Below are 17,476 nucleotides of genomic sequence, written 5' to 3' on the forward strand. Positions count from 1 at the left end.
ACCCCTTTCTCAGGATAAATTTTTTTCTAAAGCTGACTGTAAGATTTCAACAAAGCGTTATTTTGCATACGCTATTTACACAGTTCTTTCCAGAAAGAAAAGCATAACCATATGATCAACAGGTGACTCCAGGGATCATCGAGATGAGTGTCAACATGCACACCTTGCATCTTGATTTAAGATGACTCTTTGGACCTGATTCTTCATGTGCCAAATGAATCCATGGGACCATCTGACTCTATTAAACTAATGTTCTGTGAGTCTGTGATTCATTTTTCTAAAGGACCCAGCCAAGATGGAGATTCCCTTTATTCAGTCTAGTAGACTAAACTCCTCAGATTCTTAAGGCGGTTTTGTCTCTGTTTTTGTTTTTTTTAATGCACCATCTCTCTTGCCGCACCATTGGAGCTAGTCGAACACGTGCTAAGAAAACAAACCTTCCAAGCTGGGGGACTTTTTGGACACAGATTATGAAACTTCAGTTGTGCCGTTGGCCAGGCAAAGTGGTTGATTTTCTCTGTGGGGTATGGTAGGAGAGAAGAGAAAAAAAAAAAAAAAAGATCCGCTTTTAATGCGTCAGAACTAACCACAAAATAATTGGGCCTACAGTCTAATCTAATCATGCTTTTGTTTATTCACCTCATATAAAAGTCTCTGAAGAATGCATCTGAGCACAATATATAATAATAATACTATTAACATACATTGTGAGAAACTTCGGAAAACAATAAAATGTCCACCTGAAATAATGCAGTGTTTATAGACATACAAACCCATTGGTCATGCACGTTTGTGCCATTTCTTTATCTACTGAGTCACAATGCTGATCTGGAAGCAGGAAATATATTTTACAGACGGAGACCAAAGCCACTCAGAGGCCTAACAAGTGTTATCAGAAGCTTCACATTGGCATAATTTACTACATCAGTTCACATTTTATTATAGGATTCACATTGTTTTATTGTTTTCTTTTGCATCATTGGAACATGGTATTTCTGCTGAACAGCAGGCAGGAGGCTCTCTCTTCCAAGTCAGGAGTTTGGGGACTTCTAGAACTATCTGTGAGTTGCTCGTTAAACGCAATGTAGTGTTTTTTGTTCAACTGAAGCCACGATAATAGTAGAACCCAGTTAAAACCCAACTCATGTACAGATTTGGATAGAACAGGGGCAAAAACCACATCCCGTCGTCCCCTACCCCTATCAAACTCTACAAAAGTAAAAGCTCAATATAAACCACTTAGTATCTAATGGGAGAATCCTGTTTCCAAAACCGATTCACGAAGGCGTTGAGCAGTGTTAGCAACTCAGACAGGGGCAGAGGGCAGACCCACTGGTGTCCTCACTGGCGAGGGGGCCGTATGTCTCTATTAAGCAATGTTCAGGTTATACAATACACAATACAAAACGGTACAAGAAAAGTTGCAACTCTTAGGCAGAGTCTTCTACACAAATTTAACACCACCATTGGCAGGCAATGTTAGATATATAAATTAATAACTTACAAAACATTACATTATATACATTAAGTAATAAATACGCGGTTATAAACAGAAACGGAGGTGTTAGCGCAGAAGGCAGTGCAAGAGAAAGATGGCAGCACTAGATTGGAAACTGTGTTAAGTGGAGGTGAGCGGGGAGGCGGGGCAGAAGAACAGGGTAGGGATGGTGCAACCCCAGCAGCACGGGGTGCAGGACCCAAAAGGGCAACTGCCTTATTAAGCTGAATTCTACACAGACTGTTACGTGAACATGACTACCTTTCCTATCCCTTCGTTTGTTCAACTTTATTCTGTGGACAGCGAAAAAGCAAAACTTCAGAGGAGGAAAAAGACTGTTCAAAGCAGGCAAACAGATATGTTCTAAGGGTAACTGAGAAGCTGGAAGGGACAAGAGGGGGAGGAAGTTGAATGTGGTTAGAAGCATAGCCTTTCTATTTGCAAAAGGAACCGTAGTCAAGTGAAAGATATTGCCCAAGAAAGAAGGAAGACCGTTTTCTTTCCCTTTTTATCCCCCCCCCCCAAGAAAGAATCAAAAAAGTTTATGTCAACTTTGAATGCTTATCTGTGTAGAAGTTGATACTAAACTCTAGGTATTCAACAGGCATTTTTAAAGACGTGAAAATGTTTTTACAAAAAAGGCACACAGGTTGGCAGACAAGGGGACAGGTGAGCAGATTTATAAATAATGTTATTAGTCAGTCAGTTCGGTCACCAGAGGGGACAGATTCCCGAAACTTAGTGCAGAAAAATCTCTCAGTTTTGTGTCTTCTGCGTTCAAGCCATTCAGTCGTGATGCGAACCAGGCCTCCAGTACCACGTAAAGCTGCAGCTCTCCACTGAGCCTGCAAGCGAGGCAAGTCAACCATGGAATTTCCTGAGCCGCTATTTGCCTCGCGGTCTTGCATTCTGGCTCCAAACTCAAGTAACTGGAAAGGCCACATGGCCCTTGTCCCGTGCAGGCCTCAGCCCCCGTGGCGGGCTGGCCCTACCATTCAGCTGGCATGCTTGTCAAGGGTGGAATGTTTATCTCCACACGAAGAGGGAGATTATGTGTCGATCGGAGACTTGTCCTCTGTTGCAGTGTCTACATCAGTCTCTCCCAGCGAATCTCGATTTTCCGGATCGATCACACAAAGTGTCTTTGTGCTGCCGAAATAGCTGTGGCCCTCCCCTTCTTTTTCGGGCCCTTCAGAATCCTCCTCTTCGAGGGTCAGTTCAAACTGAAACTTCTCCATCAGACCCTGGCAGTCTCTGTTCTGCTCATCCAGTGGTGGGGAGGGACTCTGGGGTATCATGCTCTGGTACCAGTTCCTATTGTCTTCTAATGTATCCAGGATGTCCTGGGCATCGGGCTGTACCAGATCCGCCCAGGTCTCCCACAGAGGATGGACAATGTAGTCGATGAAACCCACCTGGAGAAAAAGAAGGTTACACATCTGTTATTATGATGGGCCCTGGAAAACCAAACAAGCTGTTCTGGTTTGCATGCAAAGAAAGAGCCACGACAACCCAAGAGAGGCCAATAATAATGGATTCTATGACTTGAGCACCTACCACACGGTGCGCCCTGCACTGAGCTCAAAATGTGCATTGTCGCTTTTAATCCCACAGAGTAAGTATTATTAGTCATCATCCACCAAGAAGGAAACTGAGACTCAGTGAGATGAAACAGTTTGTCAGAAATCACAGAGCCAGTAGTAAGTGGTGGCGCTGGGACTCTGTCCCAGCTTCGTCTGATTCCAAAGCCTGTGGCTCGTCTTACTAGAACTGATTACTTTTCCTCTGACGTGCGCCAGAGAAGAAGTCTGGATGTAACCCAGGCTGGGAATGACTTTGTCACTATTTGGATTCTGTGAGTCATTCTCTGAAGAAGGAAGCCCTAGGTCTGCTGAGCTCTCACACAACATTCTTTCCCTGATAACTTGAAATATGTCTCGGTTTAAAAATGAAAGGGAGCCGGCTCCCCGATGACTCTGAAATGTCTCAAGTTCTGTGGAATGCTTCTGGTTTGTAGATGATGTAGGTGAAACACTGGAAAATACTCCAGGCCCCTAAACAAACAAACATCACCTCTGTGGACATGTCTGTAATTGTTCTAGGTCCATAGGACACAAGTCATTTCCACCAGGAGAAAGAAGGAAAAAGAAAAACAATTCAGCAGTTCCTCTGCTAGTGTTCCTGTGAACAAATACGAAGCTTATGGCTCTGTGATGGTTTGCACAGGGGCTATGCATCCTGCATGAGCTGGTTCTGTGGCCTTATGCTGACCTCCCCATTGTCAGACAAACAGGAAACCCTGCGGGTGGGAGCAGGTTGAGAGAAAGAATAGGCACTGGCTGAATGAGGGAATGGAATTCCCCTGTCATGGTCTGGGTTGCTGGAGAGATGCTGGGTCGGGATTCAGGGGTAGATGAGCAAGGGCAACTTACGAGCACCCGTGGGACATGACAGGGCTCTCTTTCCACGTTACTGGAAACTCTAACAACATTCTGGGTTTTGGCCAGTTATTTAATACATCAAAGTTGCTGTACCCATATCAAAGAATCTTAGTCATATGTGACTCTTTTATCTATCTATCTATCTATCTATCTATCTATCTATCTATCTATCCTCTGTTGTTTCCCTGGCCTTAGCAAACAGAATTCACACCAAAGCCAGGGCATCTCTGATCTGCATTGGTTACAAGAACTTGACTGTGGTTGATTCAGGTATTTCTCCTGCTTGCACCCTCTCCTCTTTCCTCCCTTTTACTTCTTAATGTGTGTTGAATGGTTTTTAGAGACTATTTTCAAGGTGTTTTCCAGGGACCTGAAGAAAACAAGCTCAAGGCAATGGAGAAAACTGAATCAGCTGAACAGAGTGCAGACACATTGTTTCTTCATTTGTTTTGCTTCTGCTAAATGTTCTGCACTTTTAGAACGGCAGCCAATGGTCCTTTCCCAGGTCCTGGGATGAGGAAGCTCAACAGATCCGAAGAGCACCTAGTCAAGGGCATTATTACCAGACTACTCAGACAACGTTCGCCAGAGCCCCAGCTGCGACACCAGAGTGGGTCACAGTTGTCACGGCCACAGGGAGACCTGTCCACAGTGACGGGGAGGGAAGAGCTTGCGGTGGAGGGCGGCTGGGTCACTAAGGAGCTGGTGAACTGGATCAAGAGGGCAGCTTCCTCACCTGACACACCAGGGAAACACCTGCTCTATATCTCAAGGCTGTTTGGAGGTTCAAACGGGATAACGTATGGGGAAATGTGTGGAAAACCATACAGAACACCATGTAAGTGTCAAATATCACTGTTAATACAAGGGCAGAATTCTAACTAGCTAATTAATTAATTAATACTCTGTCCTTATTGAGGCGCTAGGGGATTTGAATTTAAATTTATGTTATCCTGCATTTTTATGGCAAATTAGACTTTTAAGGAATTTTCACAGATTTTAAACTCATTTGATTGGCTTTCTTTAAAAAGCAATACAAAAATACTTGAAAATGAACTACACACTGATATTACAACTGTATCTAAATTTGGGGGTAGAAGGTAGTGGGGAAAGAACATATACACTAACAACAAATACTCCTGAATGCTTTTGTGGTCAAGGCCTTGGACAGCCCAGAGACCTGGTCTTAATCATGACCACCTGGCTCAGGCCATTTGTTGTCCTCAAAAAAAATAAGACTCGGCAGGTCTTCAAGCCTTTGAAGGATATTGATATCTTCTAGTGCCACATACTTTGCAGCTAGAGGCATCTGGGGCATTTTTACATCCCCCTGCCTACAGTGTATTGTGCCCCACCCCCGTCCTCAGCACACAGGAAGCTATAGCTTTGGACACAACCAAAAGATGTCACCATGTTCTCAGAAGTGTAGACGCAACCTTGGAAGGGGACGCAGGACAGGGCTTTGACTATGAGATAGAAGAGATGAGTGGGAATGAGGTTCGCTACGTCTAGTGATGGTGGCGGTGTGCATCATGGGGAGATGGCAAAAATAGGGTGCAGGAAACAAAGATTAAGAGTACAGCTCCTGGGTAAAGACAGAGCTAGGGGACATCTGGAGGGATGAGATGCAGAAGACGGCAGCCTTGAGTTAAATCTTTTTTTTTTTTTTTTTTTTTTGGCTAAGGTCACGGATAATTATCTAAACTGGGGATACACAGTACAAACTTTGATGGGTTTTTGAAGATTGCTTTATCTCCATGCTGTGAAATTGAGTATAATGGAGAAGGCAAAGGAGTCATGAGTGTAATGGAATTAAATGGGTCGTTGCTTCCTTAAAATTTCGTGTGTGTATATATATGTGAAAGAAAGGAACTAGCTAGAACCCTCCAGTTCGACCATCAGCAGAGCTCACAGAAACTTTGAAAAACTTTGTATCAGATACCTGGGATTTTTCCACAGAAGCTGTGTGCTTATCACACATGGGGCTGATCTCCATTCCCCTCTCTCGCTCTTTGTCTCCCTGCTGGAAAAATTCCTCCATGATGCGATCCGTCCATTGCCGATACAGTTCCAAGGACTTGGTGGGGTTGCTCAGGTCGGCACAGTGTACCATGTTGCGAAGGACCTGAAATCATCAAGTTTTGGAAATCCCATAAAACTGGGTATAAATACTACCAGAACATCTCATCCCTCTTGTACTAGTACACTTGGTACCAAACCCAAAAACAGTTTAGTTGCATTATAATTATGGTGTTTGCACTAAAAAAGGAGTGTTACAATGATGCTGGCCGGAGGTGGTTGTTTACCACTTTAAGAGTCCCAAAAGGGGAAAATGTGTCTCCTTAGATTGAGAGTCACTGAATTTAAAAACTGGAAGGGACATCAGAGGTCAGATACTGCCATGATTTCTTCTCCTCGGTTTGAAAAAAATGCAAAGAATTATTCAAAGTAGATGTGTTCATATTTTCCACTTGTGGAAAAAGGAGACCAGCTGAGGACAATTTGTATAACCAAAACAGATCTCACAAAGTTCAAGTCAATGGGCTTTCTATCCAAACATGAGCTTTTGGGACCAGCAGTCACGTATATCCTATTACAAATAGATTCTGCTGTTTATTTTTAGAATTAAGCGATTCAATAAATAGGGTTCTGTTTTTCTTTGTAAATTAGAGGAGCAACTTGAATGTCCATCTTCCTTAGCTTGTTCTTAAAACAAGCCCGAAGCTGTGGTGGTAACCTAGGACCTACAACCAAGTAAACTTTTTGTTTTCGCTTTTTAATTGTTGTTTCATTTTGTTTGGTGTGGTTTTGCGTTAAATCAAAGGCTTTCCTCAAATACCTGTATACGGTCAGTATAGTTGTCCAGGAGAAGGACACCAGAACTTGTAACTTTCTTTGTTTCTACCATTGTCTTCAGGTCTGCCAGCAAGCTCATGTGTTTGGACATATCAGTTGCTAACACCTGGGGTGAAGGAAAATGAGAACTCAATAAACTCAGTGTATCAAAGAAAATGGATTTTCTCTTTCCACAAAAGTAAAAGGAAGTGAGGAACATAGGGAGGCCAGAATCTTACCATGTCAATCACCATCTTCCTGAGCGTCTGACGCTGCTTCTTGGTGAGGTTCTGGAAGATGTCACAGTGTTCTTCTTGTAGGAGTTTGAAACCCACGGCAAGGTGATGGTTTTCCAACACAGATTCATCATTATACATCAAAGCAAGTTCCGAATCTAATAAACAAGGAGAAGTGATGACTTAATAAAAAGGGATGCGGTTCAAAACTGCAGCATGACCTCAGTGTGAAATCAGGTCTAGTTCTCTCTAAATGATTTCAAGAACCAAGACCCATACGTCATTTTCCCTTAGAGAAACAGTCTCCCTCTACAGAGAGAAATAGTTTTTAAGCCAAAAAAAAAAAAAAAATTCTAGTGTATATTAGCTCATAAATGTTCTCTTTACAGCATTTTAAAAATCCTTTTTCTCCTTTTCACTTCAGATAAAGAATCTGACATTTTAAGTAAGGGCATTCCCAAGCCATTAAATCCTATTTTTATCTCAGTTTGTAACTTCCTTTATGTCTTCACACATTTTGTGCTTTGGACAAGAACTGATTAAAAAATGCCACTAAACTTTATCCAATGTATTAAGATTTTCACTTTACTTCACTTTCTTATATGCTTCCTGGTTCCATCAATTGTGAGTTCTAGATTTTCAAAGAAGATAATAATGTGAATGTAAAATTTCACTTCATCCAAATAATGTAGCTTTTCAGAGCTTTCTATCAATATGGCAACAAACAACAATTTTTTACAACAAGACTGATGTCCAATTTTCTGCCGTGTGGACCTATACACCAGAAACTGTATTAGCTAAATACCTAAGCTACATCTTCCAGCCTGCCTTACACTCAGAAGAATCACAGGCATCTTTTGTTAAGGCAAAGCCAGGGCCTGCAGCTGAAAATATGGTCATTAAACTCATGAAGCTGTATTTTCTCTTAATCAAGGATGACAGCCAAGAGATGGTAATAGTACTAAGTGTAGGTGCTGTTACTCATATACCATCGCTTTAACTGTGTGCTTTGAGTTCCAGCTTGAGAAAAGGTGGTGGGATACAGGAAGTCATCTCAGCACCCTTGCCCTGTTCGCCCCGTGATCGAGGGCATAGATCTGCGAACTGGCTTTATATGTTGTAGGGCTGTCGGGGGCTTGGGCAGAAAGACCATTTTCCTGTGTGGAGCTCCCTGGCCTATATACAGAATGACTCGCGACACCACCCTATGCCAGCTGACATAACCCACACAGACAAGTGGCTGCCCCAAGTTTACGTCCTTTCAGTAGAAGAGCAAGTGAAAGAAAAAACCAATATACCTCCCCCCAGTCATTCAGATAGTCCACTGATAAAGCATGACAAGGACTCTTTACAGCAAGTAGCTCAAACATTTCTTAAAACTGGCAACACTTGATGTGAATCATGACCACAACACGATAACCCAATTCTCAGAAGAAAAAAGTGCTTAGATTTTCAGCATTTAGAAATGATGCATTAACTGAGAGAAGTCATGGATTTTCATTAGCATACTGAATGTTTTGAGCATGACAAAAGCTTTGAATATGGCCTGGGAGTCTTAAAGCTGGCCCAGCTCCAAAGGTCACTGACATCAGACCAGTCCATGCTACAGCCTAACCTGTTACCAAACCGATGCATTTGGAGGGGAGTGTGTGACCCGAGCCTTCATCCAGAACTGTGGAAACCTACTCCAGTGCTTTCTGTGGTGTCATTTCTGTTTGGAGGTTCCCATGCTCAGACTCAACATCTGGACCTGCTTCCTCAGGAGAGAGGGGCACTAGTGGGTCTCCATGCTGTGTGAGAGCTGGCAGCATCCTGACAATCGTGACCACGTTATTCCCCAGGCTTTCCTTGTCCTTACTGGATAATTCCACATCTGTTACTCTTTCCTCACTTATTGCATTTTCCAAACATTGAGTACTTTTTATGGTCCCCTCTGACCGCTTTCCAAGTTCTCCATGCAGCACAAAATGATGTGGCTAGACTGGATACAGTATCCAGGAAAGGTCTGACCAGTCCAAGTGGAATGGAAGGATTACCTCATTATTACCCTCATTATTATCCCCAATGAAAACATTAGGAGGAAAAAAATCAGGCAGTGAATCACACAGTGATCTCGAATGACTGTTCTAGTGGTGAACTCACTTGTGTTGATGAGAAACTGATTGGAGACTCCAGGATGGTCAACGTCATGGATAGCAGCTGCGAAGATGGCGGCCAGGATTTCCAAATCTGTGAAGACGGCCTGCAGAGCAAGACGAGTGCATGAGCCCCTGCCCCGTTCGCCATTCCTGCTTTCAGGTTCGTATTAAAGTACCCATTTCATACTCGTTGGGGGAAGAATGGTTTGTTGATTTATCTTATGTCTCAATATACTAATTCAATTAAATGTAGATTCTGTTCATCATCATCATCATAAGGTCCCTTACGTGAGAGGAGTAATGAGAGGCTGTGCCCACCCCGAGCCTGCGGGCTGAGGCTGGGGGAAGGCTTTGGCACAGTGCTCATGGCAGGTGGCCAGGTGGTGGCCGCTGTCTGTGCCTGGGATAAGTGGCATGGCAGAATGGTGCTTCTGTGACACAAGCACACGCAAGTCAAAGAAGCCGCTCAGACTGGCTCTGCTCTGAGATAGCAGAACCTTCATGTGTTTTCAGGCCAAGTGACTTAGAGAACAGAGGCCAAGTTTCAGACTGTAAGACTGGCAATAAATTATTTTTCAAAGCTAAGTTTGTAGCGTGGTCAGACACTCCCAGGTATTTATTCATTCATGCATTCAATCAATACCTATCCACTCAGGGTTTACGATGGACAAGATTCGAGAACACTTCTAAGAATTGAGACCTTAACGCCCACTGCTCAACTCCTTCATGCCTTGTTGTGAAGCCTCCTCTGCTCTGACAGATACACAGTGATTTAAACCTAGTATTTATTTAGGCATCTGATAACTTCTTGCTAAAATGTCTTTCTCTGGCTGAAATGTCTTTCATCGCCCTCCTTGATTACTTAAATCTTCTGATCCTTCAAATCAACCTAGTTACGCAAGGACGCACTGAACTCTCCCTTCTCTAAATGTCTGTGGCACTCAAGCACAGTGTCTAGCCACACGGTAGGTAACAGCCGAGGACAGCTGATAAACAGTGTTGGCCCACACTGCGATACTTAGGCAGAACATAAAAATAATACTGTCTCTTTCCTTCAGGGGGATAAAACAGCCTTAGCTTCTTCGATTTCATGTCTCAGAAGGTATGGAACCCAAGCAACAGAGTTGGGGTCAGTTTAATCTTTCTTCACCTTCCAATCTGAACCTGCAAAGGAAGGTTTAGATAGGGCGTGGCCAGTCCCTTCCTGCAGTGAGCCTGCACATTTTGGAAATGCCTGACCCCCACTCCATCTGTCCAGGAAGAGCATGGCCTGCTGGGCACGCTGGCCTGCTTATACTGACATACACAAATGCATTAATTTGTGAGGGAAGTGGTCACAGCCACCTTCTAGCTGTGTGTCTAACAAGATGGAATGCTGTCTCTCTTTGCTTCAACATTATTAATTCCTCAGTTTTAGATTTTTCAGTTACTTTTCCTTCAACCCATAGAATCAGTTTTATGAATTCTTAGGAGAATAAGCCTATGGATGCTTATTCTTAATAAAACTGTATAGAACATTCTATATTACATTTCTGTGCTATCCCTCACGGTGCCTGGGATGGCACAGGCAGTTCAGATTAGCACCTATTAATAGTAGATTTCAAATGAAAGATAATGCACACTGTTAACTGCTTGATGATTAAACAAATTTTCAGTTGTAAGAAAGGTAAAGGGAAGGTTACTCTGCTATTAGAAAGCAAAGTAAGTAGAATTGTCATTCATTTTTATTAGGAACCTAATTGATACATGCTATACGTAATAAAGAACCAGTTCAAGTACGTGCATGCAGTCACCTAATTACATTATTTCTGTAAATATGTCGCATGTGTGGCACTTATCAAAGAGGATGAGCGGGTATGCAAAATGGATCGTAACTACTCACATCTAACGCTGGCGTGGAAAGGAGAACGTGGGTTGACTGGGCGACGTCAGCAGCATGCAGGCTGTTATGATACGCCACGTCAGGATGGTAATGGTCCTCCAGAGTCATCATGTAGGTGACGAATGTGTCGGATGAGATTTTAAATGTCTTTAGGAGGTCTCTTTCCTATGCAGCAGAATGGAGTAGAAAATAAGTCAGAGGATGTCCAAAAATGAAGAGAAGCCAAGTAAACTGGGATGGAAAAAAAAAAAAAACCATAAAGAGCATTCAGCTGGAAAACCGACACATGCTCCTGCTCACTCACCTGGAATATGGCGTACATGATGCACGTGAGGGGCCTATTGTGTGAGTAGCCAGCCACGTTGAAGATGTTAAGGCCCCATTTGTTCAGGTCTTCCAGCTCCTATCGTCAAAATTAGAGAAATTTAGAAATAAAGAGAGGTTTGTTCGCATACCTCATTATTTTTATTTATTTTTGGCACAGTGGCTGGCCAAGTCTTTAGAGCATCTATTTAGAGTATTCTGATTGCATGAACATTTGAAAATGGAATGGTCTGGGAAGCTGGGTATCTTCTCCATGCTAGTTACAAGTTTCTGTATCTTTTTTTCAGAAAAGGGAGAATGTGTCTCTACTGATAAATTTGGTTGCTGATCTACAATCTTTTTGCCATACGTCAGTCAGTCCTCAAACAATGCTGCTTCCAGAAGGAGGTGCAGGAGATTAGAGAGCACTCTAGATCTACTTCCCTGTCTCTTTCCTTCTCTGTTCACTGGCCCATCACTAACAGCTAGAACCTCACAGAAACTCCTCTGCCCTTTGGATGTTATCACTAAGAGCCACATCAAGGAGACTTAGCTGCTCAGAAGGTGCATAAGTCAACCCTCATTTACTGTAGAAGGTCACGAAGATGCCAGTCACATATGATATCCTAGAGCTTCTGCGCACAGATAGACCTGGAAAAAATAGCATTCCATCCTGTGTTGTGGGATTATTCCAAGATTATCTGATTAAAGGAGCAATTTATTCCATTATTAATTATTGCCCAGTGTAAGGGATCCAGGCTCTCCTCAGAGGCTCGGCCTAATGTGGATCCACCTCACTCTGGTGACATCTTCCAGAAGCCCTCGCTGCATGTTCATTTGCTCTCACTCCATTTCTCACAAGGCTGAGAGGACCTCAGCGGTCACCCTGCACAACCTCCCAGAGCAGGTATGAGGGGGCCTTTCTGGCCCTTCCTCTACTACTAGGGTTCGGGCTCAAGTCAGTGCTGTCAGTTTCTCTCACTTCTCCACCAGCTCTGCTGATCAGAGCAGGTTTCCTCCTTGGTCCTTGGTGTACAGTCCCTGAAATGTCCTCTGGGATAATTCAGTCCTGCCTCCTGGCCTCTCCTTGGATTCTCCCAATGTGTGCTCAACAGGATTCTGCATTCATGAGTTAGTGAACCCAACTCAGAATTAAAAAAAACGGTCCTTTGGTATAGAAAAACAGTCTTTAACTAGGTGTCCAGCAATGGACAAAGAGGCTACGTCAGCCTCCTCATCATACAATGTAATAATCAAGCAAAAGTGATCACTCCTATTTTCTGGTAGGAAATAAAAACGGACATCTGCCTTCTGCAAGGCAGAGCTCCACGCACACCCCACCAGCGCGTACGCACCTTGGCCAGGTGATCTTCATTTTCCGTGTTGACTCCGAAGCGGGAGATGCTTGTGTTATTTAAGCTCGAACTATGCATCAGTTTTTTCACTCCACTTATCTGTGTCATGAGCTGTTGCTTTTTCTTTTTCTCCCGGTCTTTCTGGGTGGGAGATGGAATCTCCACGTCATTCTGCTTGTCTGCAACAACAAAAATACAGGTTTTTCAGCCCATGTGTGCCAACGAGAACCCACTGCAATATTCAAAACAACTCCCAACGGTCAGTAATGGATGCTGCATCTTATGAAGGGCTGCCATGGCATTATCTCCCTTGATCTCCAGCATCATCCCGTGATACGTGATTTTATCCAGAGGAGCTAAATAACCTGGCCAAGCAGTGACAGAGGTAGAACTCAATCCCAGGTCTTCTGTTTGCAGGGTGATTTCAGAGAATCACGCTTACACATTTTCAGGGTGAGGCATCAATATTTATATGTAGATTTCTTATGAAAGCAAATAACTTGTATGTTTATATAACAGAAAAGGTTCATGTAGCCAAGCCCAGGTTAATATAAACAGGCTTTATGTTCTGCTCATTTTATTATATTTGTATTTATTTATTTTAATGCAAATTTGAAAGACCCCTATAATTTTAGCTGGGTTCAGTTTAGATGAGTGGTATATATGTTAGAGAAAAAACTGGTGTATAACCTTCAAATGATTACTTTAAAGCCTTGGTTATTACCCTTTGAGGTTTAGAGGAAGACTAATTTCAGTTTTATGTCATGCTTTGTGTCTATGAATTTTTCTAATAAATAATAATAACAATGCCTCTCGTTTGGAACAGGCATGACATTTATTGAAATGTTTATGCTTATTAAATATTTATACTCATCTCATTTAATCTTTTAAAAAATTCTGCTACAACAAGGTAATAGGAGAGCTAGGATTAGTGAGGAAAACACGTCCACCTGCTCGTAGACGCTCTTTCTTCCATATCATGCTATTAAAAATAGCAGCAATCAAATATTCTATTTCACTTCCCAGGGGGATGGATGGCTCCTGAGTACTTCTGGAAAATGCCCTGACTCTTTCCAGCCACAGGGATGCCTGTGAGTGCACTGAGCTGGTGATTTATTAACTTGCTTAACAGTTACTTCACTGAACTAAGTAACACCTTGTGTCTGAAAGAGTTAACGCAGCTTTCCAAAGTTCCAGGTTTACATCTTTACTTGTTTCAGTGAAAATTCGTCCAAAGACAACTTCTCCATTTGAAAATGACATGTTTCCAGATGGCCTGCTGAGATCGAGATGATTTGCTTTCAATTCTCGCAGATGATAGTCACATGTTCTCCCTAGAGACCTACACCCGCTCACAGGCCCTGTGGACGACTCAGCAGAGCAAAGCCAGCACAGGGAGGCAGAAACAGCCGTCATGGGCCCTCGACACCTGGCTGCAGGGCTGGAGCACAGGTTTTCCCTCTCTCCCTCGCACCTCAGTGCTGTTTCTAGGTGCCCCCAAGCTCCTAGACTCACCAACCTATGACTCCGGCTGAGGGAGGAGTTTTAGTGGTCATCCCAATTAGTTTAGGGCTTTCCAACCTGGTTCAGCATCAGAAGCACCCAGGGAACTTTTAAAAAATACAGATTTATGAGCCCCACCCAGTCCCACTGAATCAGTATTTTTAAAAAAGCTTCCCAAGTGACTTTGACGATCAGAGCCAGGTTTGGGAACCAATAATAATCCCACACTCTCACTTTTCAGATGAAGTCAGCAACTTGCCCAAGCTCAAAGGGCAATTTAGTCAACAGATATTTATCTTGCAATTACTTTTGTTCCAGACACAGTGATTTAATAGCATAGAACCTAGGTCTTAAGGTTTCTGTTAAAAAAATCTCTTTCTGGTCTCACAATCTCTGGCATAAAAACTACATAGCACATTATTTTTGAAATTACTTTTCTCCCTGTTACTTCACTCCTAATAATTACTACTTTTGCTAAAATAAAAGGCCACAGCAGCCCCTGCCTTTCCTGACCATCATTCTTCACCATTCTTCATGCCTGGTTAAAGAGGCTGTTAGATTCTCCAGTGCCAATGCAGATATGAAAATCTCTAGTGGGACTAGCAGCCTTTTTTCCCTGTGTTTAATTAAAGATTCTGTACAATAATGAGTAATTGAGCTGAACCACTACTGTGTCTGGAACGTTACAACAAAGAAGAAAGCCATTATTCACAGAGTGCGCCATTTGGACATTAATGGGTGTTCCCCTATGCAGGCACTGGAACAACTGATGGGTTTCCCTATTCTGAATTTCCACCGTTAAATGCTTAGCCAGCGCCATGTGGAAATAACCTGAAACACACACTCAAAGAATCACAATAAACACTTTGTGAATTTACACTTACAGAATGGTCAGACTACAATGGGGAAACAGTGGAACAGCACAAAATAAATAAATCAATAAATAAACAGATGCTAAAAGTAGTCATGTCCAAACTGTGTTAATGGTATAATCTGAGGTGCTTTTCTTGCTCAATCTAAGCATTTAATTATGTGAAATTCCTAAGTTCTTTTCCTTGTGCCTTGAAAATTCTATGTTCTAGCTTTTGAGATGGTAAGTAGGGGAGTCAAAAAGATGATTTTTCTCTGTTTGTAAAAAATTAACTACATTGTAATATCACATCTAAGTATCTTGCTTTTGGTCTATGCTCCTTCCCCCTAGGTCCTCTACGTCCTCCTGTCCCAGCGTCCTGGAGCATCACAAAGTGCCTGCCTGCACTGATAGTGTCTTGCCTGCTTTTCAGCTTGTCCGTCTGGACACCATCCTTTTAGATAGAAACAATACAAGTTTCACAGATCTCTGCAGTAAGGGATTCCCCTCCTCTCTGGGTGACGCATTGTAACCTTCAGTGACTCTTATTAAGCTACTGCTCTTCCAGTCTAACTTGAATCACTAAGGTCTTCTCATTTTGTGCTCTCAGAGACCGCTGCTGTGCCTCAGCAAGAGACCGTTATATTACTGGGAACTGTTAATAAACATATTTTATTTTTAAGTCCAACAAGCCTGTTTCCTAAAGACTTTTCTCCAAAATAATCCATCTATTACTTAAATGCCATTAAATGAGATTTTCTTCTATATATTCTGACAGCCTAATAACCTTCTTTCCTAGTTAAGGAAGTGATGGGTATTTGGATCTAGGAGTCGAGAGAGTGAAGACTTAGTTCCGGGTCGGGAACGTAGTAGCCAAGTACTGTTGGTCAAGTTACTTTGCCCTTCTGGGCCTCGGTTTTCTTTCCTGGAAAATGAGGGAATTGGGTGAGGCTATTAAGGTCTCTCTCAGATCTGACATTTTGTGCAAAAGGCTTCATGGTCTCCAGGAATTTGCACTATGCCCACAAGACAGGACGAAGCGTTCCTCGTTCTGTTATTTGCAGTTTGGAAACAAGCTTTGTTTGTTTATTTGTTTGCTTTTTAAGTAAGCCTGTGGGCCATTCCAAAGAATCCGGGTTGCCAGGTGGGTCTCAGCAGGACTGCTAAACTCCATCCATATCAGAGTCATAGGAAGTTAGAGCTGGAGGGCACGGGGTGTCATCTACCCCAGGGCTCCCATTTTACAGTTGAGGGAGCTGATGAATCTTGTGTTTATAAAATGCATTTTTTTTCCTGCTTCGATTTTCTCCAGAATATTTAAAATTGTAACCTGTTTCTCTGGTCTGTGTGATCTGGTCTACCCTGCACGTGAGCACGCGTGTGCATGCAAACATACACATACACATGCACTCACACTCACACTCACACACACCACCCTCCTGATGCTCAGTCTGTAAGGATTGAGATTTAACAACCTTCCTCAAACAACTTGTTCTTGATGCTTTAATTTTTTTTTTGAATAATGAGAAGCCAAATGATTGGTTTTCCTCAAGAGAGGAAAATGCCTAAATGCAGATGGACTATTGAAGAGTTGACATTCACTATTCTTGGGATGCAAAGTGTAGAGACTAAGAACTCATCTTTATTATCTCACCAGCTTTCTCATTTGATAGGCTTTCATGATTAAGAAAAAGAGTAATTGGTACCCTAAAATATTCTCATTGTCCTTGGCGAGCAGATCATGAAAGAGGCTACAGCGACAAGAAACGCTTAGGTGCAACCTTGGATGATGAAGGGCTCGGGGACCTCACGCAGCTGTACTCTGGTGGTCAGAATCTCTTTGGAGAAGACAGAAAAGCCCTGGTATTCGAAAATGCAATGCTTACGAAGACAAAGTCAAAAAGGAGTTCTTGCACTTACTGATTTTCTTCCTCTCTCCCACCATCATTAACCTGAAAAAATGTCCCGAAAGCAGTCCCCATCTTATGAAAAATAATTGGGTGTTGCACAGAGCAGAGTATGTCTAAAATAAACAGGAGAAGATGCCTGTCTTCACAGAAATAGAGGGGAAATAATGGAGAAGAAAAAGCACCAGTTACAATTCTTTCTGTTCAATTAGATTCTGGCTACCTCTCAGAGCTAGGATATAGGAAAAACACCTTCTCTTTGTTCTCTGGCAAAGATTGTGGCAACTGACACTGGAGAAAACCGCTAACACTCACATACTGGGAACAGCTGGAAAGGCATTTGCCAATCATGCCGATGCCCACTGACCAGAGAGTAGTGAGGTGAGCTTTGCACTAGGCTGATCTAAGATTAATCTCCTGATAGCAGAACCTGCCTTTGGTATTAGAGAAATATAGTTGATTTTTAAAAATAAAACCAGAAGAGGTATGTGTTTCCATAAGACACTGAGCAAGTACCCACTGATGTAA

The 17,476-nt window shown here is 42.6% G+C and overlaps 1 protein-coding gene across 5 annotated transcripts in view; it reads right to left on the reverse strand.

The window, feature by feature from the left end:
* Positions 1-611: 611 nt before the first annotated feature.
* Positions 612-17,476, reverse strand: part of PDE4B (phosphodiesterase 4B) — a 377,558-nt gene continuing 360,693 nt past the window's right edge. For all 5 annotated transcript variants that reach the window (XM_031465322.2, XM_031465321.2, XM_031465323.2 and 2 more), the window contains 8 exons: positions 12,689-12,867; positions 11,335-11,433; positions 11,031-11,195; positions 9,153-9,252; positions 7,014-7,168; positions 6,779-6,901; positions 5,882-6,064; positions 612-2,913 (listed from right to left, as the gene is read on the reverse strand). In XM_031465322.2, coding sequence (XP_031321182.1) covers positions 2,548-2,913; positions 5,882-6,064; positions 6,779-6,901; positions 7,014-7,168; positions 9,153-9,252; positions 11,031-11,195; positions 11,335-11,433; positions 12,689-12,867 — 1,370 coding nt within the window. In that variant the 3' untranslated portion in view covers positions 612-2,547. The remainder of the gene's footprint in view (positions 2,914-5,881; positions 6,065-6,778; positions 6,902-7,013; positions 7,169-9,152; positions 9,253-11,030; positions 11,196-11,334; positions 11,434-12,688; positions 12,868-17,476) is intronic.

This window comes from Camelus dromedarius, chromosome 14 (genome assembly GCF_036321535.1).
Source record: "Camelus dromedarius isolate mCamDro1 chromosome 14, mCamDro1.pat, whole genome shotgun sequence".
Classification (NCBI taxonomy): Eukaryota; Metazoa; Chordata; class Mammalia; order Artiodactyla; family Camelidae; genus Camelus; species Camelus dromedarius.